General features: G+C 27.3%; 1 protein-coding gene across 1 annotated transcript; it reads right to left on the bottom strand.

Annotated features, from left to right (window-relative positions):
- Nucleotides 1-677: 677 nt before the first annotated feature.
- On the bottom strand, nt 678-16948 carry LOC130443994 (glutamate--cysteine ligase). The gene is made up of 8 exons (XM_056778940.1): nt 16198-16948; nt 12384-12556; nt 11455-11651; nt 10726-11094; nt 10409-10606; nt 10171-10353; nt 1366-1547; nt 678-1192 (listed from the first exon to the last, which is right to left on the bottom strand). Exons 1-8 carry the CDS (start codon nt 16641-16643, stop codon nt 1042-1044), a joined length of 1899 nt encoding a protein of 632 aa, XP_056634918.1. The 5' UTR covers nt 16644-16948; the 3' UTR covers nt 678-1041.
- Nucleotides 16949-20052: the final 3104 nt, after the last annotated feature.

Below are 20052 nucleotides of genomic sequence, written 5' to 3'. Positions count from 1 at the left end.
GTGAAAACGCCTCATCTTTTTACATTAAAACGTGTACGTTATTTCAAATCTAACAAGAACTGTCAATCATTATATATAAATTATAATAAATATTTATATGAAGTATAGGATCCATAATTTAAATATTGAAGATTAACAATTTTTTTTTATATATTCAGATATATAAACCCGAATTTATAAAACTTTTCTATATTTTGTTCACGCCGTATCAATAGATAAATTAATTTCAGCTATTATTTCCAAATACAAACTTCATCGGTCACTAAAAAATAAATAAAACACAAATTATAGTGTTTATAAAGTAAATTTAGAATCTACTAATTTATTTTCATTATATTTGTAATTTAATAATGAATTAAATCGAAAAATTACTCATATTTTTAAATTTCGTTCGTTATGTAACTTTCGATAAACACTGTATATCAAATTTCATTATTTCTTCTTCTTTTTTATTATTATATATCAGAACTACCAAATTTTATCCCGACAACTTTCAGACTATTTACCCATGTTTGGTTACGCGACTCATTAGTCTACTAGCGAAATTTTCTTCTTTTCTTTTTAGCTTTGGCGCGTAAATTTAAATTTAACGAATTTCTATGTAATCGTTTGATACTTTATTCGATTATTACGATGAAAAAACCTTTTTGTAGTTACAGGGTGATAAATAAAACACGTTTTTAGCAAGAATAACTCTAATCAACAAAATTATAAATATGTAAAAATTTCTTAAATGCCCAGTTAATGTAAAATACTGCAAAATTCAATTTTTTTTACTAAAATACATCTGTCGTATATTAAATAACAAAAAAAAACATTTTACTACAATCAACAATAAAAACATTCGTTAAATTGGCAATTGAAAACTTCACATCACACCTACAGGGTGTCCAAAACAATTGGATTGATAATTAGTTGTTTATTCTCGATATACACGGTGATTCATAAAAAAAATGTAAAAGTTTAATGATGTATCAATCACAATAATCGTTTTTTTTTATTCTCAATTGCCAATTTATTACGTCTTATATAAATTGAACACTATTTCGAGAACGCTTTAGGTACACTTTCCTTTGTCTTGGACATAGTACTAGTGCCGAGGAGGAGCGGACAGTACTTTCGACCGAACTGAATGTCTTTGATATTCTTCAAAAGATCGAAGTTTATTAATTCAGTTACTACGGAATCCTGCCTGTCAAATAAATAGAAAAAACGAAATTTCAACGATTTGATTTTGATCGAAATGAAGTTGATCAAATCAGAATACTAATTGTACGATTTTTTTAACTAAATTAACGTAAAAAGCGAATTAAATCAACAAATAATGAGAAAAATGCGAATTATTTAAGAAGAAAAACGACTCACTTGTAATCCGGATGTTCTGTGACAAATTTTCTAATCCACGACGCTGTCGTCAGTATTTCACCCGAAGCCCGCCTCTGTATGAACTTCATATATTGTTGAATAGTACAATGAGTATCGGCATCGACGTCCATACTACTCAAATATTTATTTATCAAAGGTATGAGCCCGGGAAATTCCCCTTCCTGAAAGAGATTAACCTTTTCTCACACCCTTAACGAAAAAAAAAACAACTTATTACGTCCCTGTTCAAAAAGAACCAATAACGCAACTAAGGATCCTTTTTTGCAGCGCTAGGAACGAATTATAGAAGAAGATGAAGAAATTCCATAAAAGAAATGTTTAATTTAATAAAAAACATGAAGAAATATCAAAATTATGTTAAATGTTAAAATTTGAGGTTATAATAAAAAAAATAGGAGAATCAATACTAAAAAAAGAAGATTTATTGACAGTTGACGCCCGAGAAATTCCCTTTTCTGGAAGAATTCAAATTTTTTATGCACCCTTTAGGATGGATACGTCCCTGTTTAAAAAATATTAAATTTTACAATTTACGGTCCATTTCCGCAACTCGAGGAATTAATTTTAAAAGAGAACAAAAAAATTTCATGAAAGAAACGTACAATTTAATACAAAACATGGAAAAATATGAAAAATCTCAAAAATATGTTAAAAATTGAGGTTATGATGAAAAAAATCGATACTGAAAAAATTTTATTGACAGTTGACGCCCGAGAAATTGCCTTTTCTGGAAGAAATCAAATTTTTTATACACCCATTTAGGTAAAAACAAAATGGATACGGCCCTGTGCAAAAACCCGAAGAATTAATTGTAAAAGAAAAAGAAGAAACTCTACAAAAGAAACGTGAAATTTGGAAAAAAAATAAAAAATATGAAAAATATATTAAAAAGTGAGGTTATGATAAAAAAATTGATAAATCGATTCTAAAAAAAGAAGATTTATGACAGTTGAAGTCCGGGAAATTCCCCTCTTTGAAAAAGATCAAATTTTTTATGCAACCCTTTAGGTAAAAACAAAATGGATACGGCCCTGTGCAAAAACCCGAAGAATTCATTGTAAAAGAAAAAGAAGAAACTCTACAAAAGAAACGTGAAATTTGGAAAAAAAATAAAAAATATGAAAAATATATTAAAAAGTGAGGTTATGATAAAAAAATTGATAAATCGATTCTAAAAAAAGAAGATTTATGACAAGTTGAAGTCCGGGAAATTCCCCTCTTTGAAAAAGATCAAATTTTTTATGCAACCCTTTAGGTAAAAACAAAATGGATACGGCCCTGTGCAAAAACCCGAAGAATTCATTGTAAAAGAAAAAGAAGAAACTCTACAAAAGAAACGTGAAATTTGGAAAAAAAATAAAAAATATGAAAAATATATTAAAAAGTGAGGTTATGATAAAAAAATTGATAAATCGATTCTAAAAAAAGAAGATTTATGACAGTTGAAGTCCGGGAAATTCCCCTCTTTGAAAAAGATCAAATTTTTTATGCAACCCTTTAGGTAAAAACAAAATGGATACGGCCCTGTGCAAAAACCCGAAGAATTCATTGTAAAAGAAAAAGAAGAAACTCTACAAAAGAAACGTGAAATTTGGAAAAAAAATAAAAAATATGAAAAATATATTAAAAAGTGAGGTTATGATAAAAAAATTGATAAATCGATTCTAAAAAAAGAAGATTTATGACAGTTGAAGTCCGGGAAATTCCCCTCTTTGAAAAAGATCAAATTTTTTATGCAACCCTTTAGGTAAAAACAAAATGGATACGGCCCTGTGCAAAAACCCGAAGAATTCATTGTAAAAGAAAAAGAAGAAACTCTACAAAATAAACGTAAAATTTGAAAAAAAAACAAAAAATATGAAAAATATATTAAAAAGTGAGGTTATGATAAAAAAATTGACAAATCGATACTAAAAAAAGAAGATTTATTACAGTTGAAGTCCGGGAAATTCCCCTCTTTGAAAAAGATCAAATTTTTTATGCATCCTTTAGATAAAAACAAAATGGATACGTCCCTGTTCAAAAACAACAAATTTCACAACTTATTTTTTTAACCCAAGGAATTAATTGTTAAAGAAAAAGAAGAAATTCCACAAAAGAAATGTAAAATTTGAAATAAAATATGAAAAATATATTAAAAAGTGAGGTTATGATAAAAAAATTGATAAATCGATTCTAAAAAAAGAAGATTTATGACAGTTGAAGTCCGGGAAATTCCCCTCTTTGAAAAAGATCAAATTTTTTATGCAACCCTTTAGGTAAAAACAAAATGGATACGGCCCTGTGCAAAAACCCGAAGAATTCATTGTAAAAGAAAAAGAAGAAACTCTACAAAATAAACGTAAAATTTGAAAAAAAAACAAAAAATATGAAAAATATATTAAAAAGTGAGGTTATGATAAAAAAATTGATAAATCGATTCTAAAAAAAGAAGATTTATGACAGTTGAAGTCCGGGAAATTCCCCTCTTTGAAAAAGATCAAATTTTTTATGCAACCCTTTAGGTAAAAACAAAATGGATACGGCCCTGTGCAAAAACCCGAAGAATTCATTGTAAAAGAAAAAGAAGAAACTCTACAAAATAAACGTAAAATTTGAAAAAAAAACAAAAAATATGAAAAATATATTAAAAAGTGAGGTTATGATAAAAAAATTGATAAATCGATTCTAAAAAAAGAAGATTTATGACAGTTGAAGTCCGGGAAATTCCCCTCTTTGAAAAAGATCAAATTTTTTATGCAACCCTTTAGGTAAAAACAAAATGGATACGGCCCTGTGCAAAAACCCGAAGAATTCATTGTAAAAGAAAAAGAAGAAACTCTACAAAATAAACGTAAAATTTGAAAAAAAAACAAAAAATATGAAAAATATATTAAAAAGTGAGGTTATGATAAAAAAATTGATAAATCGATTCTAAAAAAAGAAGATTTATGACAGTTGAAGTCCGGGAAATTCCCCTCTTTGAAAAAGATCAAATTTTTTATGCAACCCTTTAGGTAAAAACAAAATGGATACGGCCCTGTGCAAAAACCCGAAGAATTCATTGTAAAAGAAAAAGAAGAAACTCTACAAAATAAACGTAAAATTTGAAAAAAAAACAAAAAATATGAAAAATATATTAAAAAGTGAGGTTATGATAAAAAAATTGATAAATCGATTCTAAAAAAAGAAGATTTATGACAGTTGAAGTCCGGGAAATTCCCCTCTTTGAAAAAGATCAAATTTTTTATGCAACCCTTTAGGTAAAAACAAAATGGATACGGCCCTGTGCAAAAACCCGAAGAATTCATTGTAAAAGAAAAAGAAGAAACTCTACAAAATAAACGTGAAATTTGGAAAAAAAATAAAAAATATGAAAAATATATTAAAAAGTGAGGTTATGATAAAAAAATTGATAAATCGATTCTAAAAAAAGAAGATTTATGACAGTTGAAGTCCGGGAAATTCCCCTCTTTGAAAAAGATCAAATTTTTTATGCAACCCTTTAGGTAAAAACAAAATGGATACGGCCCTGTGCAAAAACCCGAAGAATTAATTGTAAAAGAAAAAGAAGAAACTCTACAAAAGAAACGTGAAATTTGGAAAAAAAATAAAAAATATGAAAAATATATTAAAAAGTGAGGTTATGATAAAAAAATTGATAAATCGATTCTAAAAAAAGAAGATTTATGACAGTTGAAGTCCGGGAAATTCCCCTCTTTGAAAAAGATCAAATTTTTTATGCAACCCTTTAGGTAAAAACAAAATGGATACGGCCCTGTGCAAAAACCCGAAGAATTCATTGTAAAAGAAAAAGAAGAAACTCTACAAAAGAAACGTGAAATTTGGAAAAAAAATAAAAAATATGAAAAATATATTAAAAAGTGAGGTTATGATAAAAAAATTGATAAATCGATTCTAAAAAAAGAAGATTTATGACAAGTTGAAGTCCGGGAAATTCCCCTCTTTGAAAAAGATCAAATTTTTTATGCAACCCTTTAGGTAAAAACAAAATGGATACGGCCCTGTGCAAAAACCCGAAGAATTCATTGTAAAAGAAAAAGAAGAAACTCTACAAAAGAAACGTGAAATTTGGAAAAAAAATAAAAAATATGAAAAATATATTAAAAAGTGAGGTTATGATAAAAAAATTGATAAATCGATTCTAAAAAAAGAAGATTTATGACAGTTGAAGTCCGGGAAATTCCCCTCTTTGAAAAAGATCAAATTTTTTATGCAACCCTTTAGGTAAAAACAAAATGGATACGGCCCTGTGCAAAAACCCGAAGAATTCATTGTAAAAGAAAAAGAAGAAACTCTACAAAAGAAACGTGAAATTTGGAAAAAAAATAAAAAATATGAAAAATATATTAAAAAGTGAGGTTATGATAAAAAAATTGATAAATCGATTCTAAAAAAAGAAGATTTATGACAGTTGAAGTCCGGGAAATTCCCCTCTTTGAAAAAGATCAAATTTTTTATGCAACCCTTTAGGTAAAAACAAAATGGATACGGCCCTGTGCAAAAACCCGAAGAATTCATTGTAAAAGAAAAAGAAGAAACTCTACAAAATAAACGTAAAATTTGAAAAAAAAACAAAAAATATGAAAAATATATTAAAAAGTGAGGTTATGATAAAAAAATTGACAAATCGATACTAAAAAAAGAAGATTTATTACAGTTGAAGTCCGGGAAATTCCCCTCTTTGAAAAAGATCAAATTTTTTATGCATCCTTTAGATAAAAACAAAATGGATACGTCCCTGTTCAAAAACAACAAATTTCACAACTTATTTTTTTAACCCAAGGAATTAATTGTTAAAGAAAAAGAAGAAATTCCACAAAAGAAATGTAAAATTTGAAATAAAATATGAAAAATATATTAAAAAGTGAGGTTATGATAAAAAAATTGATAAATCGATTCTAAAAAAAGAAGATTTATGACAGTTGAAGTCCGGGAAATTCCCCTCTTTGAAAAAGATCAAATTTTTTATGCAACCCTTTAGGTAAAAACAAAATGGATACGGCCCTGTGCAAAAACCCGAAGAATTCATTGTAAAAGAAAAAGAAGAAACTCTACAAAATAAACGTAAAATTTGAAAAAAAAACAAAAAATATGAAAAATATATTAAAAAGTGAGGTTATGATAAAAAAATTGATAAATCGATTCTAAAAAAAGAAGATTTATGACAGTTGAAGTCCGGGAAATTCCCCTCTTTGAAAAAGATCAAATTTTTTATGCAACCCTTTAGGTAAAAACAAAATGGATACGGCCCTGTGCAAAAACCCGAAGAATTCATTGTAAAAGAAAAAGAAGAAACTCTACAAAATAAACGTAAAATTTGAAAAAAAAACAAAAAATATGAAAAATATATTAAAAAGTGAGGTTATGATAAAAAAATTGATAAATCGATTCTAAAAAAAGAAGATTTATGACAGTTGAAGTCCGGGAAATTCCCCTCTTTGAAAAAGATCAAATTTTTTATGCAACCCTTTAGGTAAAAACAAAATGGATACGGCCCTGTGCAAAAACCCGAAGAATTCATTGTAAAAGAAAAAGAAGAAACTCTACAAAATAAACGTAAAATTTGAAAAAAAAACAAAAAATATGAAAAATATATTAAAAAGTGAGGTTATGATAAAAAAATTGATAAATCGATTCTAAAAAAAGAAGATTTATGACAGTTGAAGTCCGGGAAATTCCCCTCTTTGAAAAAGATCAAATTTTTTATGCAACCCTTTAGGTAAAAACAAAATGGATACGGCCCTGTGCAAAAACCCGAAGAATTCATTGTAAAAGAAAAAGAAGAAACTCTACAAAATAAACGTAAAATTTGAAAAAAAAACAAAAAATATGAAAAATATATTAAAAAGTGAGGTTATGATAAAAAAATTGATAAATCGATTCTAAAAAAAGAAGATTTATGACAGTTGAAGTCCGGGAAATTCCCCTCTTTGAAAAAGATCAAATTTTTTATGCAACCCTTTAGGTAAAAACAAAATGGATACGGCCCTGTGCAAAAACCCGAAGAATTCATTGTAAAAGAAAAAGAAGAAACTCTACAAAATAAACGTAAAATTTGAAAAAAAAACAAAAAATATGAAAAATATATTAAAAAGTGAGGTTATGATAAAAAAATTGATAAATCGATTCTAAAAAAAGAAGATTTATGACAGTTGAAGTCCGGGAAATTCCCCTCTTTGAAAAAGATCAAATTTTTTATGCAACCCTTTAGGTAAAAACAAAATGGATACGGCCCTGTGCAAAAACCCGAAGAATTCATTGTAAAAGAAAAAGAAGAAACTCTACAAAATAAACGTAAAATTTGAAAAAAAAACAAAAAATATGAAAAATATATTAAAAAGTGAGGTTATGATAAAAAAATTGATAAATCGATTCTAAAAAAAGAAGATTTATGACAGTTGAAGTCCGGGAAATTCCCCTCTTTGAAAAAGATCAAATTTTTTATGCAACCCTTTAGGTAAAAACAAAATGGATACGGCCCTGTGCAAAAACCCGAAGAATTCATTGTAAAAGAAAAAGAAGAAACTCTACAAAATAAACGTAAAATTTGAAAAAAAAACAAAAAATATGAAAAATATATTAAAAAGTGAGGTTATGATAAAAAAATTGATAAATCGATTCTAAAAAAAGAAGATTTATGACAGTTGAAGTCCGGGAAATTCCCCTCTTTGAAAAAGATCAAATTTTTTATGCAACCCTTTAGGTAAAAACAAAATGGATACGGCCCTGTGCAAAAACCCGAAGAATTCATTGTAAAAGAAAAAGAAGAAACTCTACAAAATAAACGTAAAATTTGAAAAAAAAACAAAAAATATGAAAAATATATTAAAAAGTGAGGTTATGATAAAAAAATTGATAAATCGATTCTAAAAAAAGAAGATTTATGACAGTTGAAGTCCGGGAAATTCCCCTCTTTGAAAAAGATCAAATTTTTTATGCAACCCTTTAGGTAAAAACAAAATGGATACGGCCCTGTGCAAAAACCCGAAGAATTCATTGTAAAAGAAAAAGAAGAAACTCTACAAAATAAACGTAAAATTTGAAAAAAAAACAAAAAATATGAAAAATATATTAAAAAGTGAGGTTATGATAAAAAAATTGATAAATCGATTCTAAAAAAAGAAGATTTATGACAGTTGAAGTCCGGGAAATTCCCCTCTTTGAAAAAGATCAAATTTTTTATGCAACCCTTTAGGTAAAAACAAAATGGATACGGCCCTGTGCAAAAACCCGAAGAATTCATTGTAAAAGAAAAAGAAGAAACTCTACAAAAGAAACGTGAAATTTGGAAAAAAATAAAAAATATGAAAAATATATTAAAAAGTGAGGTTATGATAAAAAAATTGATAAATCGATACTAAAAAAAGAAGATTTATGACAGTTGAAGTCCGGGAAATTCCCCTCTTTGAAAAAGATCAAATTTTTTATGCAACCCTTTAGGTAAAAACAAAATGGATACGGCCCTGTGCAAAAACCCGAAGAATTCATTGTAAAAGAAAAAGAAGAAACTCTACAAAAGAAACGTGAAATTTGGAAAAAAAATAAAAAATATGAAAAATATATTAAAAAGTGAGGTTATGATAAAAAAATTGATAAATCGATTCTAAAAAAAGAAGATTTATGACAAGTTGAAGTCCGGGAAATTCCCCTCTTTGAAAAAGATCAAATTTTTTATGCAACCCTTTAGGTAAAAACAAAATGGATACGGCCCTGTGCAAAAACCCAAAGAATTAATTTTAAAAGAAAAAGAAGAAACTCTACAAAAGAAACGTGAAATTTGGAAAAAAAATAAAAAATATGAAAAATATATTAAAAAGTGAGGTTATGATAAAAAAATTGATATATCGATACTAAAAAAAGAAGATTTATGACAGTTGAAGTCCGGGAAATTCCCCTCTTTGAAAAAGATCAAATTTTTTATGCAACCCTTTAGGTAAAAACAAAATGGATACGGCCCTGTGCAAAAACCCGAAGAATTCATTGTAAAAGAAAAAGAAGAAACTCTACAAAAGAAACGTAAAACTTGAAAAAAAAAAACAAAAAATATGAAAAATATATTAAAAAGTGAGGTTATGATAAAAAAATTGACAAATCGATACTAAAAAAAGAAGATTTATTACAGTTGAAGTCCGGGAAATTCCCCTCTTTGAAAAAGATCAAATTTTTTATGCATCCTTTAGATAAAAACAAAATGGATACGTCCCTGTTCAAAAACAACAAATTTCACAACTTATTTTTTTAACCCAAGGAATTAATTGTTAAAGAAAAAGAAGAAATTCCACAAAAGAAATGTAAAATTTGAAATAAAATATGAAAAATATATTAAAAAGTGAGGTTATAATGGAAAAATTGATAAACCGATACTAAAAAAAGAAGATTTATTGACAGTTGACGTCCGAGAAATTCCCTTTTTTTGGAGAAATCAAATATTTTATGCACCCATTTAGGAAGAAACAAAATGGATACGGACCTGTTCAAAAACCCGAAAAACGTAACATTTGAAAAAAAAACTTGAAAAAAAATCAAAAATATGTTAAAAAGTGAAGTTAAAACAAAAAAAATTAAATAATCGATATAAAAAAATGAAAATTTATGATTAGGGTCTATTTTTGAATAATTTTCTGGTGAAAACTCGACAAAATACAAAATTACGACACTAAAAAAACTTAAAAAGTGTTAAAATAGTTTGTCAAAATCCAAAAACATGAAAAAAATCAATTTAACCATCAATAACTTTTCTATAACACCAATTTATATATATATATAAAAAAAATCACTCACTTTTCCATTAAAAATTTCATTAATAGTCATCTGAACAAACATATCACAGTCAGTATTCGTTCCCGATTTACAACACTCGTTCGCCTCCGGTGGACTCACGTGCGTCGTAATATCTCTCCTAAACCAAAATTTTTCTTCCCTAGCAGCGTTCCTCTTCTGAGCATTTTGCATATTTTCATCCACCTAAATACGTAACATCTCAATAACAACACCTGCCGTTCCCGAAATAAACACTTACCTTGCTAATAGGTATCAAGAAATTCAATTGATACGATAAAATAACTCTTGTTAGCAACACGACGAAACACACGATCGCCGCATTTTCAAAATCGGTAATTTGAGCTTCACACGGCCTAAATTCGACCCTCCATCCGATCGTTGAATTCGGTGGTGGCGGTTTAAATCTCATCGTTTGCCAATTCGTAGATTGAATATTCTAACAAAAAGAATATTAACCTCCAAAAAAATCCACTTCATTTCAACGAACAAAAACGAACAAAAACACTAATCACGATTTACAACAAGTATAAAAATATAAACAAAAACCAAACTAACCTCAAAATGATCAGTATCTTCGTCATCGTTCTGATAAATCTTCTCGGAGAATAACGATACCGTATCTCTAATAAAGAGATGGGCGATATGACCAGCCAATAACGGATCTATACCGTTATCGATTAACTTTTTATAATCATCCTCATTGTACAAAAGCGGTATGTCGTTGTATTTTTCACCTTGAGGTGATAAATAACTATCGATCGAATCGTATCGAGATTTTTTTATAACGAATTTATTTTCTTTCAACGGTTTCAATCCCCTTTCTTCTTCCGTTCGACAATCGACCGAGCCCGATATAACGTTCCAACGACAATCGATGTCTGTTATGAAACCTCGATGTAACGGCGACGCCGCCGTGAAAGCCAACTGGAAATTCGAAATTTATTTCGAATAAATTGATTATTTTTCGAAATACAGGGTATAAAAAATATATTAAATTCGTTTAAACTGATTAAACACACTATTTACACTAGATCAACACTTAAATAATTAAAACGTCAAATTGGTTATCGATACACGCGTTCTATAGTGTAAACAATGCGTTCGTTATGATTACCACAAGCAGTTTTATTTTAATCCAATAAACCACGGGAGTGCTGACGTCACTCACCGCCATTGTTAGCTTGTATAAAACAATATGGCGGCCGTAACGTCACGCTCCGGTTGTCTATTCAATATTGTATACAAGGTGATTTGACAATGATTTTAAAAATTCAAATCAATTACCATAATGGGACATAACGGTGTTAACTGGTCGTATAAAGTTCTGGCTTCGGTGATATTACAAGCTTGGAAAGTTAATTGTAAACAACAGCATCCCATTCCGAATCCCATAGCGTCTAAATAGACGTGATCCGGCAAAGCCGCTTTACTACGTTTGTAAGAATCGTCTATTGGAATTTTTGTATTTTTATCTCTGTAAACTGAAAGAACTAACCTCAGTCAGCAGTTAACAACGTTATAATCAGCCAGAGAAAAAAAATATTTTTTAATGTGTGATGATTCATAATATTTCCAATAGGATCAATATGTTGAGAGGAATTTATGTATACGCCACGTTGCCAAGCTTAATGTCACTTCCGAAATATATTGGAAATGAATTAAACGAAATTTGTTGTAATGTTAATTAGTATTTTTAATAAATTTCCAGATTAATATTATTTATCAAAAACGTGTTATAATCGATCAGAATTTCCTTCGTTATCAACATTTTATACTGATAACTGATTTAGAAAAAAAAAATCATTTCTCGTAGATTAGAAACTTTTGTTGCAATTAATTATGATGATAAATCAACTTTATACTGTACATTAATCATTTAAAATAATATAGTTTCATTAAATTCCACAAAAAATAATAATAAACACTTTGTGTATACAAAATAAATCTGGCAACAACGCAAACAGTTAAAATGATAGACGGTAAAATCAGCTGGTTACTCTTAATCGAATTTAACGAAGGAAAAAGGTTGCGCATTATTAAACTAACAAGTGACAGGAAGATGTTGTCATATTTCTTTTTTTTACGGCTGTAAACTATAAAATTTCAAATCATATCATATTTTCTATAAAAATTTTCACATAAAATAATTAAATGATATTTCTAATATAAATTATTCATACATTAAATCAACAATTACATTTAGATATACTTACTTGGTAGATTTATCGCTACATTTTCCCCCCTTCTCATCCTTATATTTCTGGATAAATTTATAAACCTCGGATGACCGGGATAAATGGCTTCGTCTGGGAAAAATAGCGATCTAGTGGCTCCCCTATCGGGAGTCGGTGTTGTGGAGGGATAAGTAAAATCATCGCAACCTAATCTGGGAAAAATGCAGTTACATTTCAAAAAATAAAAATTTGATTATGACATGATATAACTACAACAAATCCCATAGAATTAAATGAATTCGAAATAGTTAGAGAGAGAGAGAGAGAGCGTTCACTTAATCGCCATGGTCATAAACTTTCGATTAACTCAACAACGTTGTCAGATTTTCTTGGAAAAAATCCGTAAAGATAATTTATAAATAACTTCTAATATTTTCGATTCGTGTCGGAAAAATGATTAGAAAAAAATGAAAGAAGTTTCTGGAAGTAGAAATTTATTATTAGTGGAATTATTTACAAAAAAAATTTCTTGCGTGGACTCTACAGGTTCAAATGACACTAATATAACCTAACCTACAAATACTCAAAGATAAATATTTATTACGTATTACAGTTATCTATTTGTTGCAATATAAACTCGCACGAACCGTAATTATTCGAATTTTTCACAAAACTACAAATTAAAAATCCATGTTGTCATGTTTGCAAATATTCAAAATTGATTGATTGAAAATCGCAAATAAACTCTCATTTTCATAATATTGGCAACGTTGCGATAATCGCGTTCCCAAGCTGTGTTCCGAGGGTCACAAATATCTCATAGCAACGATGCTTATACGACATATAATGAGATTGTAACGTTGCCATGTTTATAAATTCAATATTGATATATTAGAAAATTTTAACTTTCTTTGCATACGTAAAAAAATGTTTCGATTAAAAAAAAATTCATATTTACATAATAAGAAATAACTATCATTGTGGAATTTAAAGTATAACTGTGGAATTTAGATATCCAAATCAGATAGTAGAACTGGCAATGACGCTTTAATCTAAATAGGCGGGAATCTTTAGTAATGGAACTGAATATCTGGTATAAACCAATTTTTTATAACTAAACCGCGATCAATATTATTACGTAAAGGACATATTATTAAATTGTATTGTAATAAAGTTTTTTTTTTTAATGAAGATGATTCAGCATTTCCTCCAAACTTTGTACATTGTAAATAATTGTTGGTTACGTGAACAACTAACCTATAAAAGTGTCTAGTCATGATGTTAATCTGTGATAACTAACGTTTATACAGGGATTAGTTTTAAAATTATTTCACTTTCACGGTAAGTAAAAATAAGAAATTATCTCAACAGATTCCTATTGGAGGTATTATATTTAGATTTCTTGACGTAATTACTTTTTAATTATTTCAAAATGAATATAAAAGAATTTATATATATATTTTTGTAGCCTAATTACTAATCTATAACTGGAACCTATTAAAAAACATGTAGTTTACGATAATAATGATTTGCTTATTCTCGATACAGACTAGCGTTGTTTTTAATTCGTTTATCTGACTTCTATTATGTTTGATATTGATTTAATTTTATATTATTACCACGAATTCATGATCAAATTATCTATTTTTATCAATATTAATGATTATATATATATAAAAAAAAAGATTAATGGAATATATTTATACTTGAAAATTATGCAACTATATTCAAATTTTCCCGCTTCAAATCAGTCTTACAAAGACAGTTCTAATTGAAAATGCATTATATCGAATTTAGTGGTTGAATAATTTGTAAGCTGAGGCCATTAAAAATACAATATGGTTTCGAGTGAATTGTCAATAATAAAGGTTTTAAGAAATTATTATCGGGTTAATAGAAAAACTATATAGGTATAATGAATTTAAAATAATGATAATAGTTTTTACATGTACAATTTTTAACAAAAAAAAAAAACGGAGTTGTTAAGAGAATCTGACAAAATCATCAGTAACGATCAGCTGATAAGTGATTTATCTGATCTGATTATCTTTCAGACATATAAGAGCTACAATCTTGAATTCGATCATGAAAAACGCATGTCTTTGCTTGATTCGGTTTCAAATATTTTGACGTGATTTCACTAAGGCTGATGATAAAATGGTTTATTTATTTTCTAATTAAAAAAAATATATCTTAATACTAATTGGTAAACAAATATTATTAAATTTAAATTACACAGTGTATGATTATTTATTAATATGAAAGCAAATATTTCAAGTGAATCAAGCTAAGACATGCAGTTGGTTATGGTGATAATCAAAATGGTGGCAGGCATGCTTGAATCATAAAAATTGCATAAATCGACTTTCCCTGTATCGATTTAAAAAGTGGAGCAGTTGTAAACATGTATATATAGCATACATAGATGAAATACATATATACAAGGTGTTTTTTAACTATGTTAATTTATTATAGAAATAGCAAATTTTGTTTCCATTTTAAATAAAAATTTACACACAATTGAAGCCAAAGAACAAGTCAAGGTAAATCGAATTTTGATTTTAACTTTTCCAAAGATATAATTAAATATTATACGCCATAGATTAAAACCAAGATGGCGATAAAACACAATTTGAATGAAAAATAAAGTCCTATTACCATATTTGTTGATCTAATTAGGGTATTTGATACGGTTGATAACAATTTTAATAATAATTATCAATAATATCGACTGAGAGTCAGTTTTATAAGATATATCACAAGATAACCAACAATGATCGAAATTCATGATAAATATAATGATTTAATTAGAAAGGTTATCACTAATAATATTTTCAAAACACGATTTAATTTAATTTTAGACGATCATTTTATTATTAAAAAAATTTTGTCATTGACTCATTGACACCAGATAAGTTCTCGCTGGAGATCGTGATCATGTTCTGTCATTAGATTCATACTCAGTTTGAAATCATGCTTCGGGATTAAAAATTCTTCGTTCTTGGAGTACACTTTCTAATTCTGAACTCATTCTGAATGTATCATCGTGCGTGTGCGGGAATTTTCATTATACAAAACATTTTTATGATGTTTACTTTGAACTAACCTCCAATCAATGGGGTTTTTTATGTACTCGTAATTGAAATGGCATTATGTAGGGCACAGAACATAAGAATGTCAAACTGGTGATTCATAAAACGTTCGAACATATTCGAACAAAACTTTTTTCCCTAGCGTTTTGAAACTTGACGATTTAAGATGGCGCTCCCGTCGAAATTATACCACGTGACTCCATTTGACGCTGAACAAAACATGCGCATTTGAAACATTCAAAATATATTCAGAATTATTAGAATATCCAATAGACAAATTACTTAACAAATTTTACATGGTTATACATTTAAATTTGCTTGTTTTTTTTTTATATCAGAGTAGATTTATTGGGTTTTGACATTTCATAATGATATTTTGTACAAAAACATGTTTTATCGAGTGATAAATTACTGTTAGAATGCGTAAATTTTTGTAATCCAACAGTCGGATTAAAAGTTTTTTATTATTAGATCCTTAATACAGGAAAATTGTAATACAAAGAAATATTACAGGGAAAACCAATTTTTTTGAAGCATATGTACGATTTTTTCAATTAAATATTTTTGAGCATAGGTGTAACTTACTTTGTTGTATAAAATCACTAAAACTTGCATTTAATAGCTTAAAAACGTAATAAAAAAATTAATATTAAGTACTAATTAAATAATATCTACAAGAATTTAAACATATGCAATATTATATAATTTATCAAAAAATACTTCTACTATTATTATTTATTAAAAAAATATAAAGTACTAACCTTGGAAAGCTTGTTATACTCATAATAGTTTCATCAGGATTTAGTAATTCTGTAACTTCCTTTCTTCTATTTCTCATATTGGCTTCTACAATGTTAAAATGTGCTAATAGACCCCCATAAGGTTGTCCTGGAGTACCTTCTATCATGTAAGCACCGAATTCAGGCCTCCATAGGGATTTAACACCAGTAGGATCATCAATTTCTTTTTGATTAAGTATTGTAAGTAATTCAGTACTTCGTAAACAAACTTTCGCCTGTTTTTTATCGTCGAAAAATTTAACTATAATATATTCTACTTCATCGCCCCATTTAAGTACGTCACCTTCGCGATCTCTCAAACGTTTATATAAATTTATAAATTGAATTATACCATGTTCGCGTACGTGTTGAGCATATTTTTTTGTTTCTTCCCATGAAAGCGGACTACCTTCAGTCAAAAGACCCATGTTTTATTTACGCGAACACAACCACGACACTCGACTATAACTGTTACACGAATGTGTTTTTTAAACGAGATAATCTTTGATTTTGCGCAAATTAAATGATTATTCAACTAATGTCCAGTACATTGATATTTTCCAAACTGAAGGTCAGGTTATGAGTTGAATGGAATGTTTTGAAAGCATTGAACCGTCGGCTACATCATCAAATATTTAAGAAACTTAACATATATTCACGAGAATTATTCAATCAATCAAAAACTTAACCTTAATTAAAAGCTGCGTTAACGTGCCATTGCCGACTGTCAAATAAGAACAGTGCCGGAGGTAGGAAATATTTCCCAAGCTACACAAATAAAGATTTTTATAAATTTTTTTATCAAATAGGCAGTCACATAATACGGAAAATTATTTGATATTTACAAGTGATTTTCAATATACTTTGTATTTCAAGTTTCAACAACCATCATCGGCTATTTTTTCATTATATATATATATATATATATATATATATATATATATATATATATATATATATTTTGTCTATGGCACTAACCTTCTAGGTAGGCAATATTTTATTGTAATAAGTGTTGCATACCTCGAGATAAATTTCTTAACTTATCACTTCTTATACCTTTTTAGGCATCTTCTAATTTTTTTTAAGAATTTGTGAAATATAATCTAAATATCATAACAGTAGTGATTGTTGCCCGAATTGTACATATTTATATATTTATTTTATTTGTTGTATATACGAGGGGTTATAGATATATTGGAAAGGTAATATGAAATGAAACAAAATGAAATTTTTTTTGTATAATTGAAATTTTCCTCATCGTAAGTCCATACATACGCACATTTATGTTGATTTTACATACATACAGACATACAGGAATTTCTTATATCTAAAAACTTGGAACTTAGAAAACTTATCGTGATGTGAACGAAAATCAAGTATGGTTAGATAATTTCCACAATATTCACATAAATTCGTCAAAATCTATTACTTATTCCAAAATGTAAACAATAGAAATTATTTATATAAAAATATTTCAACAAAATATTAATAAAAAAGGAAAAAAAAACCGAAAAAGTATATGAAAAATTGGAATTTGTTGAATACATTCAATCTAATAACCTAACCATACTGAATTTCGTATACTAATTTGCAATAATAATTTTTTATACCAAAATATGCACTATATTGTTGAAAAAATTCGAACTTAATTACTAATTATAAGTAATCGATACAACGTAAGTGAGTCTAAAACGAAATTTACAACTGACAAGGTCACCATTGTTAACGTGTTTATTACCCTTTCATATTCTAAATTGAAAAAAAAACGAAAAGAGAAAATAATAACCAGAATATGTTTTTCTGGTTGCCGAACTGTAAGGATACAATGAAATACAAACAACGAAACATATTTTACCGATAACCAAATAGTAAAAGGCCAAACGGTTAATAAAGAAGATTTATGCAGGTCAGGGATAACAATATGGTAGAAAACATTAACGTAGTTCTAATAATTATAAGGAATGTGATTTAAATGATTAATATTTTGTGACAATGGTGATACAAAGACGAAACACACGAGACAATAGGAAATATACTTAAAAATATATATATATATATAAACAACTAGGATATATTGAGCAACTTGGCATATTAAAATAGAAATTCGCCAAGTCAAAATAAAATCGTGTCAGATTTTTAAAACTGAATTGTGCGATGTAATAATATCCATTTTTTTTCTCTCCTTGGATTCGGATATTATTTTTGTTTTGTAAAATATCTATATTTTATAAACGATTGATAAAATATGTTAATTGTTTTTTTAACAAATCTATTAAACGTGTACCGGGTGAAACATTGGTTTCCACCTTCACTACAAGATGGCGTACTATCAAAACTTTCCATTTTGGCTTAAAATATTTATCTTCAAACTTTTCTCAAATAAAACAACAAAGAAATTTATTATGAATAACATCTCATTTAAATAAATTATAATTATAACATCTTATTTAAATAAATATTCAATTTAAATCAATAGCTTTTAAAGAATTAGATGCAGATTCCATGTACAATAGATTTATTAAGTTTTGGTTCTCGTTGCTAGATGGCGCTGATTAAATATGAAATTATTTCTACTTGACATTTTATATATTTATAAATATGAAATTACGTAAGATGATTTGTAAATTAAATAGGTATTAGAAATATCTCCAATTTTGATACATTTTCGAAATAATGATGTTATAGGGAAACATATTTAAAGAAACAATGCTTAGTAAACGACTGTGTTATTATAAAGGTTAGTATTTATTAATTTTGACAGAATCATTATATTGGTATATCAAATTATAATACCGGGTGAATCAAAATTATGTTATAAGTAATTTTGGTAAATAAATATATTAAATAAAGTATGATAATCAATTAATATATTTTATCAATTATAAATACAGTTTCTATGACATAATTATTTTATTATTAAACTATCAAGTATTTTTTTTTCTTATCTATTTCATTAAAACTACTTACCGTTCAACTATTACTAAATTTTATATATTCAATAATAATATAATAAGTATAACGTTTACAAAAGAAATAAAAGTATTTTATTTTTATACTCTAGCAATTTTTCTGTCCTTTTTCGATTAATATTTAGATTTGAAATGATGGAATTTGAAAAGAAACTGTCTTTAAACATTCTAAGGTCTAAAATAAGATTCAAAACACCATCAGACATAACCTAACCTAACCTAACTTAACCATCAGAGGGCTACTATCCATATAGAGATGGAAATCAATTGATTTGTAATATTTTTAATAACGAAATACATCGAGGAAAGTTATTTATACGTTTATTCCAGTAAAATTTATAGTTTTAGAACCAGGGAATATAAAAAACCTAATTTTGAAAAAGAAAATGTGAAAATCGAATATTTGACGAAAAACAATCATTTTGTAGGGCGAATTTAATTTTTTTTATATATATAATGAAAAATTGATGAGTATTGCTTCGAAAAAAAAAAAGAAGAAAAAATCGTCTTACCTCTTTTGTAAACATTTTTTTAACTACTGATTCGTTTGATTGCATCAATAGGGTTTTGTAAAAGTTAAACGTTTCGAATGGCAAATAAATTATTTTCAAATATCAACAGATCGGGTGTCCCAATAAAAATGCACGATTCGAATCATTTTCTTTTCCATAAACGGAATTTTCGTTATTTACCTCGTAAAATAAATCGTACAACTCATATTAGGACACCCTGTATCATAGGAATATGTAGTTGAGTTATAAAATGAAAAAATACCGATTCAAGAGAAATTTTTATTTCAAATTCAACATGAAACGTATTTTCATAATAGAATTTTGTTTTATATTGCTTTAAAAATGATAAATGATTT

Source organism: Diorhabda sublineata, chromosome 5 (assembly GCF_026230105.1).
Source record: "Diorhabda sublineata isolate icDioSubl1.1 chromosome 5, icDioSubl1.1, whole genome shotgun sequence".
NCBI lineage: Eukaryota > Metazoa > Arthropoda > Insecta > Coleoptera > Chrysomelidae > Diorhabda > Diorhabda sublineata.
The sequence above is the reverse complement of the archived record's forward strand: the minus strand, read 5'-3'. Positions and strand labels throughout refer to the sequence as shown.